Source organism: Xenopus laevis, chromosome 2S, assembly GCF_017654675.1.
Source record: "Xenopus laevis strain J_2021 chromosome 2S, Xenopus_laevis_v10.1, whole genome shotgun sequence".
Classification (NCBI taxonomy): Eukaryota; Metazoa; Chordata; class Amphibia; order Anura; family Pipidae; genus Xenopus; species Xenopus laevis.
In genome coordinates this window covers 129,889,036-129,908,251 of record NC_054374.1, presented here as the reverse complement: position 1 = coordinate 129,908,251, position 19,216 = coordinate 129,889,036, and the positions used below count along the sequence as shown (strand labels likewise).

At 39.4% G+C, this 19,216-nt stretch overlaps 1 protein-coding gene across 3 annotated transcripts; it reads left to right on the top strand.

The window, feature by feature from the left end:
- Window positions 1-2,284: 2,284 nt before the first annotated feature.
- On the top strand, window positions 2,285-17,674 carry dnajc14.S (DnaJ heat shock protein family (Hsp40) member C14 S homeolog). Of its 3 annotated transcripts, XM_041584392.1 has the most exons (8): window positions 2,285-2,496; window positions 5,568-5,637; window positions 6,583-8,052; window positions 9,177-9,283; window positions 12,551-12,670; window positions 14,955-15,115; window positions 16,264-16,366; window positions 16,675-17,674. In XM_041584392.1, exons 3-8 carry the CDS (start codon window positions 6,649-6,651, stop codon window positions 16,901-16,903), a joined length of 2,124 nt encoding a protein of 707 aa, XP_041440326.1. In that variant the 5' UTR covers window positions 2,285-2,496; window positions 5,568-5,637; window positions 6,583-6,648; the 3' UTR covers window positions 16,904-17,674. The 3 variants fall into 3 exon arrangements, with proteins under 3 accessions (XP_041440326.1, XP_018105519.1, XP_018105520.1); XM_018250030.2 differs by lacking the exon at window positions 5,568-5,637; XM_018250031.2 differs by lacking the exons at window positions 2,285-2,496; window positions 5,568-5,637 and adding an exon at window positions 3,344-3,556.
- Window positions 17,675-19,216: the final 1,542 nt, after the last annotated feature.

Genomic DNA, 19,216 nt, shown 5'->3' with positions numbered 1-19,216 from the left:
CCTAACACAAGAATTTTTTTTTCCCATGACAGTATCCCTTTAAGTAGGAGAAATAACAGCCTGCCAGAAAGTAGTTCCAATCTGAAGTGATGGCACAAGTCACATGACTGGGGCAGCTGGGAAACTGACAATATGTCTAGCCCCATGTCAGATTTCAAAATTGAATATAAAAAAATCTGTTTGCTCTTTTGAGAAATGGATTTCAGTGCAGAATGTTGCTGGAGCAGCACTATTAACTGATGTGTTTTGAAAAAAACATGTTTTCCCATGACAGTATCCCTTTAAATACAGATAATTAATCCTCTAAAACGAATGGTGTCTCCCCAGTTCAGCAGTCAAAGAAGGCTCTCCTCCATCCTTAAAAGACACTTTTCAAGATAGGATTGTTGTATACCTCAAAGGTAAAAACCATTGAGGGGGAAAAAACAGACAAATAATATAGTGTAGTACTTGTAAGTAAAATTATCCAGATATAATCTAAAAGTTGTTGTAAGAGCTAAATTCACACCTAAATTTTTTGTTGCATGCTACCTTAATAGATATGCATTCTGTGGAATACACAATAAACAAAGGGTATTGGAATAAACAAAGGGTATTGAAAAGTAGAAATTGCACCCGTGGTGTCTAGTTGTAGTCCACAAGAGGCCACAATCTGATCTGAAATCTGGACTGGAACTCGCAATAATTTATTGTCTGTTTATAGGTAATGGTGGGAGACAGCCTTTGTGGTCTACCTTCTCTGTGTCTTTAGCAAAACCCTTTTGGGGCCCTGGAAGTTTTTGGTGCAGAACTTCCACGAAACCTGCCCGCACCAGAGTTTTAACCAGAACAACAATGGGTAAAAGATTATTTTTGGTAAATTTCACCCGGGTCTTCTAAATTAGCTCTTGTTTGCATAAAAACACCGTAACCCTTGCAGTACATAAAACTAAAAAAATTATTTAATTTCACCTGGCCCTAGGCTGCACAAGATCTCTTTTCTTTCTGGTCAAACTGTGAGAAGAGGTTCTAATAGTGGTAGGTACTGTTGGCAACCAGGAGAAATTTCTGGGAGCCTCTGCCAGTACCACATTACTGGTGGTACACATTATATTCTCCTAAATTAGCCCTTATGTGTTCCCTAAATTGTGAAAATATTGTCTCAGTCTTCACATAAATCACTGGATGCCCTTTCGGGCAAGGTCGGACTGGGCCAGTGGGGCACCAGGAAAAAGCCCGGTGGGCCCATGGCTCCTGTGAGCAGGTTGCGCAAATACAAAGCGCGTAAATGTGCAGCGGGGGGGGGGGGGCTTGGTAGGGGAACCCAGCAAGGGACCAGAGGGGGCCCTACGACAGCAGCCCCGGTGGGCCCCCAGTCCGACCCTGCTTTCGGGTCCCAACATTTTCTGTTGCACAACTGACAGGGAACCTTTACACTTTGGAGTCAGGGAGAACTGGATTTGTGGAGAGGCCACCAAGGCCACCTAGGGTGCCAGGATTTTAGGGGGTGGCATGCTACCCAAGCGCACCAACATTCAGAAACACTGGGGATGAGCAGGAGATACAAAAGTTTTTTTAATTTCCTGTGCGCTCTGGTCCCGATGATGAAATTTGAGCAAATAAAACAGGGGCGACGAATGACAGCGGGCCTAGGTTCACCCGCTATGTAAATCCGGCCCTGGAGTCAGGACCAGAAGAACGTATGAGGAAACCATCAACTTTGGGGAATTTTACCCATTGTCTGTTCCTAAATTAGCCACTGTGTGAAAAAAATACAAAAGTACAAAAAACATTAAAAAGATGACTTAATTTCACCCAACCCTAGTGTCGTGGAACTTTAAGAACCAGAAACCACTTGAGGTGAAAATATTAAATGTATTTTATTATAACTCCTGGGGAAATCTACACACACAATTGTATTCTTTCTCACTAGTTTGCACAAAAACTCAATTTCCTTTGTAGTCACATTGTAGCGGTTCTATTGGTGACAGGTATTGTTGGCAACTATAAAAAAAAAGTATTTTATTTAGTCTGGCACACGACGGAGCTGTGAGCAGGAAATATATGAATAAATACTGGGAAGTGAAGAGAAATCATGACAGGCAACCATCATTAAAGAAAATCATTTAATCTTCATTTGTTCTCAAACAAAAGTAAGAGCAGCGTTTAGCGTTAAAACGAATTACAAAGGAACCACACAGTCACTTATTAGCAGATTCGGATTGGGTAACGCTGAGTTACGCTATTTCTGCTCGCCACGCCCACAAGGTGGTTACGTGTCGCGTCACTGCGCTTACGTGTAGTCGTGATTCTACAATCTCGCGTGATGAGATTTGTGCTGTCGGGATTATCTGTAGGAGAAGGATCTTGCAATTAACAGCTGTGTGGGAGGTGGAAGTAGCGATCCGAGTGTGCGGTCTGTGTAAAGAAAAGCGGCAGTGTTCCGCAAAAAGCGGAGCTGTCGGGCAGCATGTCCTCGCCCTCTGTTCCAAAGTCTGCAGCTCGCTGGCAGCAGGGGTAAGGAAGTGCAGCACAGTAGGGTCCCCTCTTAAACCCACCACGCCCTGGTTACCTGTCCCTCCTGCCTCAGCCGATGGCAACTGGTAGTGTTATAAATCTATAGGGCCACACGCAGTAGAAGCTGCTATGTGCTGCTGTGTAGGAGCTGCTGTGTATGGGCTGGTGTGTATGTGTATGAGCTGGTGTGTGTGTGTGTGTGTGTGTGTGTGTGTGTGTGTGTATGAGCTGGTGTGTGTATGGGCTGCTGTGTATGGGCTGCTGTGTATGGGCTGGTGTGTGTGTGTATGAGCTGGTGTGTGTGTGTATGAGCTGGTGTGTGTGTGTATGGGCTGGTGTGTGTGTGTGTATGAGCTGGTGTGTGTGTGTGTATGAGCTGGTGTGTGTGTATGGGCTGGTGTGTATGTGTATGAGCTGGTGTGTATGTGTGTGTGTGTATGAGCTGGTGTGTATGGGCTGCTGTGTATGAGCTGGTGTGTGTGTGAATGGGCTGGTGTGTGTGTGAGCTGGTGTGTGTGAGCTGGTGTGTGTGAGCTGGTGTGTGTGTATGAGCTGGTGTGTGTGTGTGTATGAGCTGGTGTGTGTGTGTGTATGAGCTGGTGTGTGTGTGTGTATGAGCTGGTGTGTGTGTGTGTATGAGCTGGTGTGTGTGTGTGTATGAGCTGGTGTGTGTGTGTATGAGCTGGTGTGTGTGTGTATGAGCTGGTGTGTGTGTATGAGCTGGTGTGTGTGTATGAGCTGGTGTGTGTGTGTGTGTATGAGCTGGTGTGTGTGTGTGTATGAGCTGGTGTGTGTGTGTGTGTATGAGCTGGTGTGTGTGTGTGTGTATGAGCTGGTGTGTGTGTGTATGAGCTGGTGTGTGTGTTTATGGGCATGGGCTGGTGTGTATGGGCTGGTGTGTATATGAGCTGGTATATGCAGCAGCAGCAGCTTGTCTGAAATGTTTTATATCACCCAAGGGACATGGGCAGGATGGAAGTGTTGGATGCGTTCTGGATAGTCTGCTCATGGCCTTATATCTGATTAATGGCATCATCTCTCTCGCTTTCTTTCTTTCATGGTATGATTTGACTTAAATATTTATCCATAAATTAATGTTTTCCGTAAGGGAAATATATCGGGGGTAACGGGTAACGGAATACCTTGAGTATAAAGGAAATGCTAGGTACAAAAGGTAACAAAAGCAGAAGTGCTGTATCAGTTTGGGTGTGTAGCAGCTGCTCACTGTAGGCATCACGCTGTACCTGGCGACAGTACAAACACCTGATACACAGACACGCCAAGTAAACAAACCTCTTGTGGTTTTGCACTGCCTCTTGGATCCAGTGTGACAGCTGCATCTGCCGCAATCCGTGATACTGACACATACAAAATATAGGGATGTCAGTTTTTCGTTACGTGTAATGTAGCAAATATTGCTTAATAGTCCTCTGAAACAATGTATTATGCCTAAAATTGCTACTGTGTTTTATGCCTCTGTCCCTCTGTTTTATCCAGCCACACCTCTGTTATTTCTCTTGTTGAGTTAAACCTACACATTACCATTTTTTTTTTTAAGTTTGGTATCTCCTTGGAAACTTTCTGTATGTTTTCTTGCAATTGTTTCTTTTCAACAAACACATACAGCTACTGACTATCCCAAGAATGGTTTGTATTTGTTGTTTAGACCCATTAGTAATGCATTTATGCCTTTGATCTCCAAGAAAACAGTGGCTATACCATGTTAGCCACTGCTTTGTTGCTTGCTGTTGGTAAATCTAGCACATTAAAGGGTTTCTTAACCCAAAATCCATTTTTTCTTTAATGAAGGAAACTACATTCTACAGTTCAAGCCTGCTGTTTACCCTATAGCTATGAGAGTGCTGCTCAAATAGCAAACTTCATATAGATATGATTCAAGAGAAGGTATTTACACTACCCCAGAATCCAGTGTCAGTAACTTTTACACCACTCAAGCATATATATTTTAACGCCCTTGCACCCACATGCTATCTAGCTCCTGAGGAATCATTCTGGAATCAAGGAACAATAAGCACTTCATGCTTGTATGACATTTCATGCTCTTAAATGTAAAGTTATTGAAAACCACAAAATTGGATTATTGACCATTTTGGTAAATCTTGACTGTATTTTTTTTAAAAGGTTTTTTATTTTTGCATTTTAAACACAAAAGAAAATCAAAAAACATAAACAGTAATAATAATCATCGTACTTGACAGTTATAGAGTAGATTGGGTACAAGTGATATCAGAACACAGTGACTGACACATCACAAACACATACTTGCAGTCAGAGTCTAGCAATCTGATAACGAAGCCTGGGGATTGACATCCAACCAAGGGGTCCATATTTTCCCAAATTTGTTAGTTCCCCGAGCATTATAGGTCAGCTTGATTAGGGGAAGGGTGGCATTTATTAAATCAATCCACTGCTGGAGTGTGGGGGCATTACGACTCATCTTGACTGTATTTGGTACAGTACAGCACTGTCTTCATTTATATTAGGAAGATATCTATGAATTCAGTAGCATGTTTTTATATCTGTAAAACCTTTACTACCAGTTTTTGTCAATGATCTATATTTATGCACATACTTATGAATATCTTCTAAGGAACCAAGCCAGTGCATTGCATCTTCATAGGATAATCAATCATAGGTGGGACATGTTGTTGCCAGCGTTTAATCTTGAGTGCAGTGTCCCTTTCCTACGAGGTGCTTTGGGCTACTTTGCACCGGATATGTATCCTCAATGGCGATTCTCATGTTAGACAGGAGTGGAAAGAAAACAAGGGACATTTTATTGCCTGCTTTACATGAACATAATCATGGGAGACAAAACATCCCATCTCTACCAGTATTCATAAAGCACTAACATATGGACAAACCATCTAAAGAATAGAGATAAGATTGTTTGTATTACCCATGTGTCTACTTTATTTTGGTTGCATACCCCCAGATGCAGCTGTCCATTTGAGTGTCTTTTTTGCATGCACTTCATAACTCTCCAGAAATTCGGTATAAGCTGGTACTTTATGCATAATTTATGCACATAATCAATGCTGACTTTGCAGTTGAACCCGGTCCAACACAGGATATGATTCACTTTGCTCCTTATTTGACATGGAAAGCAACCAAGGATTGGTTAAGTAATTTTTTTAAACATCTGCTATTTTACCTGGTGTTTTAAAGAACCAGTAAGCAGTTTTGTATGCATTTAAATATAATATACTGTTTCTCTTCTGATAAAAACAGTATGTTTGCTTCAGAAACGCTACTATAGTTTATATAGATGAGCTGCTGTGTAGCACTGGGGGCATCTGTTCTAGCTGAATAGGACAAAAAACAAAAGCACATTAAGAAATAAAATAGTAGATCAGCTTTGTAGAACACAATGGTTTTAGTACTTACAAAGAAGAATGAAGTCATAGGCTAAAGTTCAAATGTAATTGATAGCTCTATATAAAACTGTAGAATTAAAAGTGTTCTTGTATACTTAAAACCTCTGACCAAGTTCAGGCTGAGTTTGATGTGACCGCCAATTCATGGCTGCATTATTACCAACAACATGCATCTAAGGCTCAATGGCCCATGTCTCCTGTATCAATTTCTAAATCGCCAGAATATATTCTGGACTTTTTGGCAAACATATGTAGAAACCACCCTTTTGCATGGATTAAGCACCTTGATGTTGCATGTTACATTACTAATCAATTGTTATGCAGACTGGACCGTTTTCGGTGAAATGGAATTCATAATAATCCATGAGCTTTTTGTTTTAATGTTTTAAAACTGCCAGATCAAAAAAAATTTACATTCTGTGCTATCCAGCAGAATAAAAAAGTGTAATCTTCATCAGACTAGATAAGTAATGCACCCTGTCAGATTCTTTGACAGATGTAACTGACCTCTTTTTTGATAATGACTTGATAACTGATGGATTTACATTTTTTTTTTTAAATAAACTTCTTATTGCCAAATTAATAGATCAAAATACTTTGTTTGGGCATATTTAAGCATGACTGTAGAAGATAGTGATAATTATAAACTTTTCCATGTATTAATTCTGAATTTGTTTTTCCTATACAGGATAGATGAGGTACAATGAATGCAATAACCTAGAATTCATCTCATCCTTGTGATGGATATGAAAGTATGGAGGAACAAATGCAAGGGGATTTGGAAAAACATGGAGACACACCCCACGTCCTACCCTTTAATAAGGACCAAGAGTTCTTCAGGTTAGAAAATGCCTATAGCCCTTTCACTAATCAAGACGTGAAGCTTAATGTACAACAGAATGGCACAGGAACGCCATATGCAGATTTAGGGAAACTTAATCAAAACCGCTTTTTGCCCAGTCAAGGTTTTATAAATAATGCAAAGGGGAATGAGAAGAAATTGACAGCAGACCACTTTATCAAGGCAGGAGAACAAGGGAGCAAAACATTTCTTTTTGAAGAGAATATTATATATTCTGGTAAACATTCAGAGCATCAATCAGTATCAGAGACAGTAGGGTGCAGTAAGCTTGACTCGCCAACTCTCCAGTCTGATCGCGGATGTGTTAAAGAAAACTATGATTCTAATTGTGATAACTACTTAGACTCTGATGATCATTCGTTAGGGCGAGGCTGCCATCATTTTTCATCTTACCAGCAGCAACCTTTAGATGGTGAAGGAGATGAAGATGCAGACTGTGAGAGGCAAATAGAAGGTGAAGAGGATCTAGGAAAGGGGACAGGGGGAAGGAAAACAAGTCGCAGAGGAAAAAGCCGTACCCATATTAGATGGGATGGTCATCAGACTTCAAACTCTGGAGGTAAGCACAAGGTTGGCCGCAAAAAAAGCTATGCAGATGGACGACATGACCTACGGTCTCTGGTTCCTCAGCCCTTAATGTGGCTTGCAACATCTTGTTTCCATATGCTTATTAATTTCGTGCTTGTGATTGGGGAATATGTAGAGACACTGGGAATGCTATTGTACACAAAAGTGTGGCTGCCAGCTCGTGACCTGGACCTTTTAAAAATTCAGCTTAGGACTTTTGGTCAGTGGTTAAACCATTGGAAAAAGGATTTGTGGAACTGGTCTTTAGCATGTGGTTTATGGCTTTTGTCTATGATGAAAATGGCCTGTGCCCTGTTGTTTCTGGTTCTAATGCTTTCAGTGGGCTCTGCTCGTCTGTGTTGGCAGTACATTAAAAGAGCACTGGACAGACTAATAGTTAGCAAATACCGTGCATCTGGATTCTCACTAAAACTTCACACAGTCTGGGAAATAATAACCCAAAATAGAACTTTTAGCCGATTTTTTAATAATCTCAAGCGATGGACTTCAAGTATATGGCCTTTAAAGTTAAGGAAAGCCCAGGACACTTCACGGGCATCAACAGGATCTCCAAGAATGGGCAAGGTCCAACCTGGGGAGGAAGTAGAACGTCTTTTAACTATGGCGGATATTCCAGAGGAAGACCTAAACCCTTTTCTGGTGTTGGGGGTGGAAATGAATGCTTCTGAAGGAGAGCTCAAAAAAGCATATCGTCAGATGGCTGTGCTCGTAAGTGCTTTGTCATCAAATTACTTTTAATCCCACATTTACCTATTATGTGCTTTCTTGCTTGCTAAATCTTCTTATTCCTCTAATTTCAACTGCCTGTTTTTCCTCAATGAAATTTCTAGCATATAGGTTAAATGTGCATTTCAAAAGAAGCTGTTTGAATATATGATTTTGTAATTTTCTATTCTGCCTTTTGCATTTTCCAGTGTTTGATTTTTGTTAAAGTGCACTTCTTTCTACTTTTGGGGGGGAATTCACTTCAGACATGGGCAAATTCACTATGCGCCGAAGTGCCTAATGCTAGCGTCAATTCGCTAGCGTTGGTCATTTTCGTTACTTCGCAAATTCACTAACGAACGCTGGCATAAATTCGCTAGTGTTACTTCGCACCCTTACGCCTGGCGAATTTGTGCAACGGATGTAACTAGGCAAATTCACTAATGCGCGCATTGTACTGAACGCTACCTTTTACGCTAGACTTCCTTCGCCACCTCAGACCAGGCGCAGCGCAATAGAGTAGATAGGGATTGCTTCAAAAAAAGTTCAAATTTTTTCTAAGTCCCAAAAACGCTGGCTTTTTTTCTATATTATGGGTGATAGGCTGAAAAAAAACTAAAATTTTTTTGGGGCTCCCCTCCTTCCCCCCTTTATTTCCTAACTCATGGCAACTTAACTATACAGTGGGCACATGTGTAGGGCAAAAAAAAAAATTTATTTGATGTTTTGAAGGTTTCCCAGGCATTTGTAGTGATTGTACGTATTCCTCCATTGAAATTTGAACTTGGCGCCGTATGCAAATTAACCATCGCTAGCGTAACTTCGCTTCGCTTAGCGAATCTACGCTAGCGCAACTTCGCAACCTTACGCTACCCCTGAGCGCAACTTCGGATTTTAGTGAATTTGCGCAGCGCTGGCGAAACTACGCCTGGCTAAGTGTGGCGAAGTGCAGCGAAGTTACGCCTGGCGCAACTACGAATCTTAGTGAATTTGCCCCATGGTGTGCAAACATATCAAGTGCAGTGTGTATATATGTGTTTAACATAAAGCGGTAGCCATGTTAGATTAAACTTCGCACATTTGAAAGTCAGCTCATACATGTCCACATAATTTTGTTTACTTATCAGGTTCATCCCGACAAGAATAATCACCCACGTGCCGAAGAAGCTTTCAAAGTTTTGCGTGCCGCTTGGGACACTGTCAGCAACCCAGAGAAGCGCAGGGAGTATGAAATGTGAGAATCTTGCAGTAAATGATGACAAAATCAACACCATGATAAACTAATTCATGATTTAAAGCATGCGCCTAAAATATTGTTACCTATGGGGCTCATTTATAAACATTGGGCAATCTTACACCAGGGCAATAACCCACAGCAAGCTGCAGTTGGAACATTGAAACCAAACATCTGCCTTATTGTCATGGGTTACTGGCCAGGTGCAAGTTCCTCAGTGTTTAGAAATGAATCCAGTGCCTTTTTTTATGGAACTGAGCAGCTTTTAACCAACACAGTAACTCACAGTAACCATAAAACATATGCACTCAATTTCTGTACTTGTGCAAAATTGCCTATTGCTCATAATTGAGCTCTTGTAGCTTTTCCATCCTGACATCAGACAAGCTATTGGGGAAATAGAGGTTTAATGTGTTACTTATAAAAATCACATTATGAAATCTTTTTGTTCAACCCACTGAATAAAAGCTGAAAGTCTGCAATTCAACTGCATCTGAGTTGTTTCATTTAAAATTCATTGTGGTAATGTACAGAGCCAAAATTAGAAAACTGTTGTCCCTGTCCAAATACTGTATTTATGGGCCTAACTGTAATTCCCTTACAATATGCACCTAGAGCAGTGTTGGCTAGATGTGGCCCTCAAAAAAAAACAAAAACAAAAAAAAGTATATTGTCTCTTCCCCCTATTTCAGATTCTTAAACCTTTATATAGGTATTGCCCCATGTTATCAAAAGATAGTAGCGTATATCAATAACCAGTGACTTATAGGATCAGGATAAAGTTACACACAGTACTATAAAAAATTGAACAAATGTTTTTTTCAAAATGACTGCTGTTCAACACTGTAAATCAACCTAATTCTATATAAAGTAAGCTGCTTGGATACTAGTTTCATTTCCTATTATTATAGCAGAAATGCTTCCCCATGTGGTGCAGCTAAATCAGTGTGTAAAGGACGGTAAGGCTAATATAGGTTTGGAGAAAAAGAAAGTTTTTAATACATTAGGTTAAAGGCTCTGTGCAAAGATTTAGGTTTTAGATTTATAATCTTTCATTTGGTAACATTTTATTTAAAGGGGAACTATCGCGAAAATTACAATTTAATAGACTGAAATAAGAAACTTTCTAAACAAAATCAATAAAAAATTCTGTATAGTTTCTGAAATAATCACGTTTATATTCACTGTTTCTCTTCATTCTGTCTTCATTAAGGAGTTGGGTGTCAGGTGAATGATCCAATATATCTTATGGGGGGGGCTTCCTTTTCTAGCAGATGTATTATAGCTCATTCAAATAAATGATTCCAGTATAAACAAAATCTAACAAAATAACTGCCTTTTGCACAAATCCTGCATGTAGAGAGACATGATGTCTGGTGATTTTAATAGTGAGCTCTAATACATCTTCTAGGCAAAAGGAGCCCCCCCATAAGATATATTGTATCATTCATCTGACACCCAACTCCTTAATGAAGACAGAATGAGGAGAAACAGATGCTGACAGAGGAATAGTAAAGATAAACTTTATTATTTCAGAAACGGCTCAGAATTTTTAAATTGATTGTATTTAGAAAGTTTCTTATTTCAGTATTCTTAAAGCTAATATTACATTTTCTTTTTCGCGATAGTTCCCCTTTAAGCATAAGTCTAAATGTACTTTCAGGATGTGTTCAGGATGAAGAGAAATTTGACTGGTTTATCATTAACCAAGGAATACCGTTCCTTTGGAAAACATGCCAATTTGGCATCTCTGTTTCTCAGTTTTCTAGGTTTTGGATGTGATTAGTGTTAAGGTACATTAGGAATGACCTTGTCTGACACAGCTGGCACATTGTACAGGTATAACCTACCACTTTGAGCTGTTGGTTCCAATTCTTGTGGTTTAAAGCTAATGGCACACAGGTCATTTAAAGCACAAGGAGAATTAAACTAAAGAAGTAGCTAGAAATGTTGTACATTATGTTTTGGGCTTATGTACCAGCCCCAGGCAACCACAGTCCTTTAGCACTAAAGATCTGTGCCTCCAAAGATGCCCCAGTAGCTCCCCATCTTCTTTTCTGCAAATTCACTGCATATGCTCTGTGCTGCTGTCACTTAATGAGCTTAGGGACCCACTCAAAATACACCTAGAATATAAATGTCACAATATAAGGCTGATTAGTAATTAATACAGATAATTACTACATGGCAGCGCAGAAACGAGTGCAACTAGCACCTGCAATTTAATAATCGGCCCTGTAGCATCAGCTTATATTACAGACCAACCTATTATCTGCTTGATAATTTGCAACGACCCCTAAGCTTAGCTTCTCAACAGCTGCTCAGAGCCCACTGACATGACAAGTGACAAGTTAGAAGTCCTGGATCATTGCTGCTATTGAGAAGCTGAAACTTTAGGCTGGTGCAATAAGTTCAGTATGTAAAACATGGCAGTTTTATTGATTTTCATTTTTTGGGTTTAGTTCTCCTTTAAATTGTCAATGCACTGGGAAAACCATGATGAGCCAAACAACCTTTATTGCAGGCAGCCACTTCCCCTTTACTCTGGTGTTAAATGTGCTATACTGGTGCTGTTATGGTGCTGCCATCAGAAATTTGATGGAAATCCTAAGTAAGCATTGAAAAATTTTGAAAATACTAGTGTCGGCCATTTACATCCTATTCCTTATTCAGGTAAATGAGGAGAGGTAGCTGGATTGGAAGCGTGTTCCAATAATCTTGGATTTGTATTAAAATGCCCTTGTTAATCGCTTCTTTATTGCAGTTTAATTCCTGGTATTTATATAGAATTCTGACACTTTTGCCGTGCTTACAGAGATTTCACATCAGTCCCTACCCCAGTGGATTTTACAATGTAAGGTCTATATCACATTCACACAAAGTAGGGCCAATTTTATCAGGAGTCCATTAACCTGCCTGTATGTTTTTGATGTGTGGGAGGAAAGTGCAGTACTAGGAAGAATACTGCACAGACACAGGAAAAATATACAAACTCACTGCAGGCTATTGAAGCTGGTGCTAAAGTAGAGATAACCCTGTGCGGCTTGCAGATTAAAATAATTTTCTTCTTTAAATGGCACAAGGGCTACAGCAGTTCCATGGTACGAATTATCTGCCTATTGGAATTCAAGGCTGATTATTAGCTAATACGTTTGATTGGTACTGACTATCTGGACATTTCACCCTAAGCTTCTGCCCCCACTATATGGTATCTTCCTCTGTGTGAAATTGTTAATGTTTCCTTTCATTTGTCTCATTTCTGTCCAGGAAGCGTATGTCTGAAACTGAGCTAGCCAAGTCTATGAATGAGTTCCTCGGCAAACTGCAGGATGATCTGAAGGAAGCAATGAACAGCATGATGTGTAGCAAGTGTCAAGGAAAACACAAGTATGTTTAACTCCACCTATGTTCCTAAGGCAGCATCTGATAAAAGTATGCAAATTTGATGTGATCATGTGCTTAGAGCCTACAGTAAAATGATAGGATTCCAATTGGATTATTACTTTTTTGGATTGATTCAGATAAGGATTAGTTCACCTTTTTGCTTTAGGTTTGGTTTAGTATCTAGTTGGAGACACCCACCTGATTCACACTATAAGGGTAGAGACACAGGTGAAGATTCTGGGAGATTAGTAGCCAGGTGACAAATTGCCTCTTCTTCGGGCAACTAATCTCCCCGAACTGCCTTCCCGCCAGCTAGAATCTAAATCGCCGGAGGGATGGCACTCAGGGTGATTTGTTTTCCGAAGTTTCCTGAAATGTACGAGGAAACTGAGTGCCATCCCACTGGTGATTTAGATTCTACCCGGCGGGAAGGCAGTTCAGGGAGATTAGTCGCCCGAAGAAGAGGTGATTTGTCGCCGGGCGACTAAATCTCCCCAAATCTCCACGTGTCTGCCCTTAGGCTTTTGATCAACTATAATAGCTGCTTTTAATTACTTTTTTTTTTTTTTTGGTAAGGTAAAATTCAGCATGTACTGTACCATTCCAGTCCAGTCTCTATTGGTCTAGTATTGAGAAGTCTTGTAGCTGCTTGTTGTAACACCTTATTAGTGAGTTGCCGAGTAGAGGGTTATATGTGAATGAAAGAACTCTACAGTTTCATATTCACCTGGAATTACATTATTCCGTTGAGGCTCTTTATAGTGTACAAACTGTCCCTCAGTTTGAGTACTTTAGTACCCGGGCCTGCTTTTTACTGCTGTCTGGAGCCTTTACAGCTCTGCCTTAATCCTAGGATTTTTTGTAGAGACTTTTCTATGCAGAATCTTTAATCATACCATGATGTGAATAGGGCATCATTTGTGTTGGGAAAAAAAGACAACTGTCCAACCCTTCCAGTATGACTCAACTTGATAACCTTCCCTTCATTCCCTGAGTAAGTCATAGGTCAAGAGACATTCTCTTGGAAATGTTCACATTCCCAGGGTACTATGAGCAGTCTATTTATTAATCAATGAATGCTTGTAGCACCTTGGAGAAAGGCCTGTTGACTGCCAGAGTTGCCTTAGATGAGCAGGATAGTCCAATGTGTCACAGGCCTTTTCATTCTGTTTTTTTTCCTATGGTGTACTGGAAAGAAATAAGTCAAGCGTGTAGACTCGCCACATTGTTTTCTGCCCCTTTAAGTCCAGTCCATCTCAATTAGTGTATAGACTAAAGGGTTTTATGCTCTGGTTTCTATGGAACAAGAAAATCAATCCTTCACAATGTTTACCTATCAAATCAAGCTGTGATTTCTGTGTTTTCGGCCTTTATTCTTCTTAAACCTAGCCTACCATTCCTCCACCCACATCAGGAACATACAGTTATGAGCACAGTTGCTGAAGCTGACACAACTGCTTTGGCTGACCAAAACATACTAAACAAAACTGCTGCAATATGGCTGCAAAGAAACAAATTTGCTGCTATTTGCTCTAATTTGATATGTAGGCAGGGTTTTGGTAATGCAATTTGTTTTGATGTCAAATGCTTGTTTGCATTGTTTATATTACACTTGATAAAGGGTTTTGTTACTCGGAATATGTTGTGCGGTTAAACACACTTTTGTAGGTATTTCTGTTTTGGCTTTCTTTTTTAGATTTTTACTGCTACTAAGGGCATCAGGACAGTACAAAGGGAAGTGCCAACACCTATGGTTTAAAAAGATTAGTTTATCTATGCTGAGATATCACTCCAGAAGTGGTGAAAGATTTCTTAGCAGATTTAAAGCGGTTTGCTACCAACACTGCTAAAGCACTCAAAATTTGTGGCTGGATTACCTAGGGGACCACTGGACATTGGTTCAGGGGGCTCAGCCTATAGGCCGGTTAGATTGAGATTTAGCTCTTCTTCTAGGTACCTCTGGAAGTCAAGCTTGAAGGTTGATTATGGTGGGTAGTTAGAGCAAGATTCTAGGGTGAACACCTAATTACTATGGATTGTTTAGCTATAGCTGAATGGCTGATACAATGATGTTTCCTCTTGTTATTAATAAAAGCAACCCTGATTGATTGACTTTATATGGGATTTTGAACCAAAAATGTCAGAAATACACTGAATTAGAGGAAGGGTTTATATTTTATTTTTCTTTCTGCCTTAGAAGCCTAAGTCTGTGCTTGGATTAAACCATCTAAAACCTACCTTGTCTTTAAGCTAAATCATTAAATCATAATTTGTCTTCTATTTAAAGGAGGTTTGAACTGGACCGTGACCCTGCAAATGCCCGTTACTGTGCCGAGTGTGGAAAGATGCATTCAGCAGAAGAAGGAGACTTTTGGGCAGAGTCCAGTATGCTTGGGCTGAAAATAACATACTTTGCCATGATGCAAGGAAAAGTGTTTGACATAACAGGTAGGAACCGTAGGGATTTGTACATATTATCCTTAATGCACAAGTAAGTAGCTTAGAAGCTTCAATTAAATGTATTAATTGTCTAAGCAGTATTGGGTATTATTATTTCTGTATTGCAGGTATGGGACCTGTTATTCAAAATGCTCGGCACCTGGGGTTTTCAGGATAACTGATCTTTTTGTAATCCAGATCTTCATAACTTAAGTCTACTAGAAAATCATGTAAACATTGAAGGGATCTTGTCATCGGAAAACATGTTTTTTTTTTTTCCAAAACACATCAGTTAATACTGCTACTCCAGCAGGGTTCTGCAATGAAATCCATTTCTCAAAAGAGCAAACAGATTTTTTTATATTCAATTTTGAAATCTGACATGGGGCTAGACATTTTGTCAATTTCCCAGCTGCCCCCAGTTATGTGACTTGTGCCTGCACTTTAGGAGAGAAATGCTTTCTGGCAGGCTGCTGTTTTTCTTTCTCAATGTAACTGAATGTGTCTCAGTGAGACGTGGGTTTTTACTATTGAGTGTTGTTCTTAGATCTACCAGGCAGCTGTTATCTTGTGTTAGGGAGCTGTTATCTGGTTACCTTCCCATCGTTCTTTTGTTTGGCTGCTGGGGGGAAAATGGGGGGGGGGGGTGATGCAGTACAGCAGTAAAGAGTGATTGAAGTTTATCAGAGCACAATTCACATGACTTGGGGCAGCTGGGAAATTGTCTAGCCCCATGTCAGATTTCAAAACTGAATATAAAAAAATCTGTTTTCTCTTTTGAGAAATGGATTTCAGTGCAGAATTCTGCTGGAGCATCACTATTAACTGATTAATTTTGATTTTTTTTCCCATGACAGTATCCCTTTATATAAATTTTTATTATTACAGAGAAAAAGGAAATCATTTTTAAAAATTTTAATTATTTGAATATAATGGAGTCGATGGGAGACAACCTTTCCGTAATTCGGGGCGTCCTGGATAGTGGGTTGACGGAAAACGGATCCCATACCTGTATATGTAAAGAATGGGACAATTAAAGTTCATAATACACAGTTTTATGTCAAATATTAGCAGTTAAAATAATGCTAGTTAAGTTAAGGGTTGACCTTAAAATGAATGAACTGTTTACTTAGTCATTTCATTATGTTCCTCTCTAGAATGGGCAGGATGCCAGCGTGTGGTCATTTCACCTGATACTCACCGTGTTCCTTATCACATTTCATTTGGCTCAAGAAATCCCTCAAACACAGGCCGACAAAGGTTTGGAATTATTCTTACTATGGGAATATACATTTAAATATAAAAAGGTTTTCAACTGCTGATGCGGCATAGTTAACAACATTTCTGGTTTTTTTTTATAAATTTGTGTGCATTTACCATTTCCCACATCCTTTGTGCTTAATTATCATGTGCAAATTTGAGATGCTATTGTCTATAGGTTAGAATGGTTTCCAATATCTCAGATGCTGAAAATTTTTGGTGGAAAAAAAAGCACTTGTGAAATTGGAAAAATGCTTCCTGCTGTGTTAAATGTGGTCTCTTTCTAATAATGAAACTTCTCTTCCCAGGGCTCCATCTGAAAGCTGTCCCACCTCTGTTGCCGATTTGCAAAACCTTTTCAACCGGATATTCCAAGGCTCTCTTGGTCCAATGCCCAATGGAAACATCTTTAATGCTACCCAGTCTCCACCACATGGACCTCAGTCCCCATCTGGACAATCGAAACCTGAAACTGCACCCAGAAGCGACACAAAATCCAAGAAGAAGAAAAAAATGAGACGTCCCGTACAACGATGAACAAGGATTTTATCAAAACAAACTATAACTACATGGGGCACAGCGTTCGTGTGGACCTACAGAGCCCTGAATGGGGGGAGGGGGGATGTGAAATGTACATGGCAGAAACTTGTGGCTAGTTTTTCCAATACTTGGTTCAAGTCAAAATGTACAGATTTAGTAGAACTCCAGCTGCCAAGGGCATATCCTATGTCTTTGTTTTATTAAATCCCTTTTTAGTATTGTCCCCTTTTCATTGACGCAGAGGGCCAGTGCTGCTTGTCCTTTCACTGGAAAGGAATTCACTGACAGTCAGCAGAGCTCTTTTTTGTCCCTTCTCACAATACCAAAGATTCAGGGTGCAAACCTTTCTGGGGTGCAGGCACCATGTTTGTATCCACATCACTCGATTTCCAGACCCAATTTAGCTGGGAATCAAATGCATTACTGAATGTACAGATTACTTGTAGAGAAATCATTTTAAGTTCATTCTGTCATTATACCTAGGGGGTTATTTATTAACAATTTTTTTTGTGGCATCTGTTTTGTTGCCAAAAACCCGTGAAAGGTCTGAATCCGATAATATGCCATCTAAAACCTGCCGAATTCACGTTAAAGTCAATGGTAGATTTCCCCTTAACCAGTTTCACACTGGTTTATTCACCAAAACTCGTGTTTTTCAGGTTGCCAAATTCGAAAAAGTTTTTTCCATGCTACAATCCTTAAAAAAAAAAAAAAAAAAAGTCCCAGTTTTTCCCGATCTGTTTTTTTTTATTGATAAATAAAGGCAAATCATGGATTCTACTTTGGTCACACAATTTGCCTCCCCGCTCCTAATTTGCATAGGCGGATTCGGTTCGGCCAGGCAGAAGGATTTGGCCGAATCCTGCTGAAAAAGGCCGAATCCCGAACCGAATCCTGGATTCGGTGCATCCCTAATCACACCCATGATGATTTCATGAAAAATTCAGGGAGAGCAGGTTTTCAAATTGAAGGATTAAACGTTTTAAAATTATATTTTAATCCTTTTATATATTTGTAGTAAGGGAATTCTATGATTGTTATATTTTAAAACAGATGAGTTTTATGGGTGGTTTTCCCCTTGGTATTTCACTGCTATGACTAAAATGCTTTTGGAACCTGGAAGGAAATCCCCCTGGCACTTTTAAGCTTTCTCACAATATCCCAACACTTTGCAGATTTCTGCTTCTGTTCCTAAGAATCACTTAGTTTTCAGGACACACAGGCTTGGTTTAAGGTTAACATGGGGCTCAGGTCCACAAAGCACAATTAGCTGTTGGTACATTGAGCTAGACTGCCAGCTAATGAATTGGTGTGGAAAAGACTTTCTCTTCCTAAACATGTCCCAACAGCTCGAGGCCAGCACAGCATGTATTTTAGTACACTTTCTGCTTTAACTCAAAGTGGTATCAAGCTGCAATATAATCTTTAACCCTAAAGCTGTGACATGTGTCAGACGGTGCCAGTGGGTCATACGCTTGATTATAATTTCATTATCAAAAATATGATATAAAATCTATTTTAGTCAAATATTGGCCTTGGAACAGCGATTGGTATCTATTGGTGGTTGCTTTTTTAGAAAATATCCATGCAAAAGTAACAGTATGTTGAAGGACAAGTTTGTAGGACAATACTTGGATTTAAACTCTGTCTTAAACAAAAACCATAGGAAAAAATGCAGACCCATTGCATTTTTGTTTTAAGTTACCACTGTATACAGGTTTAGGATCTATTATCCAGAATGCTTCGGACTAGGGTTTTTTTCTGATAAGGGATCTGTCTGTTATTTGGATCACTATACTAAATCTACACTACGTGACTTAGGGGCAGATTTATTAAGGGTCAAACTGAAAATTAGAATTTTCTAATTTATTTTTTTTTTTTGGTCAAAACTGACCAGGGAATTATCCAAACTTGATTGAATTTTTTAAATAATGTGAATTATATTTTTGAGATTTATCATACTCTGACTCTTTAAGAATTCAAATTTGACTATTCGTCACCTAAAACCTGACAAATTAGTGTATTAGTCAATGGGAGAGTCAGTGAGCAATTTGGTGACTTACTGATATTCAAAAAAAAAAAACTAAAAAAAAACTCGAGTCTTTATAATTCGAATCAAAGTTTTCGGGTTGTTTCAACTTGTCTGAGTTGGAAAAATTTGATTTTATTAATAGATTTCAATTGGTCGAATTTCAAATTTATGGGAATTTTAAAAAAACTCCCATGAATTCAAAATTTGACCCTTTATAAATGTCCCTCTAAGTCTGCTAAAATCATTCAAACGTTAAATAAACTTAATACCGTAGTATT

Bases quoted from the DNA above. Each gene is read 5' to 3' on its own strand.
- dnajc14.S (XM_018250030.2), top strand. From the start codon at position 6,649: ATGGAGGAACAAATGCAAGGGGATTTGGAAAAACATGGAGACACACCC. The intron at 8,053-9,176 runs GTAAGTGCTTTG...TTTACTTATCAG, and splicing joins ATCGTCAGATGGCTGTGCTC to GTTCATCCCGACAAGAATAA. The intron at 12,671-14,954 runs GTATGTTTAACT...TTCTATTTAAAG, and splicing joins AAGTGTCAAGGAAAACACAA to GAGGTTTGAACTGGACCGTG.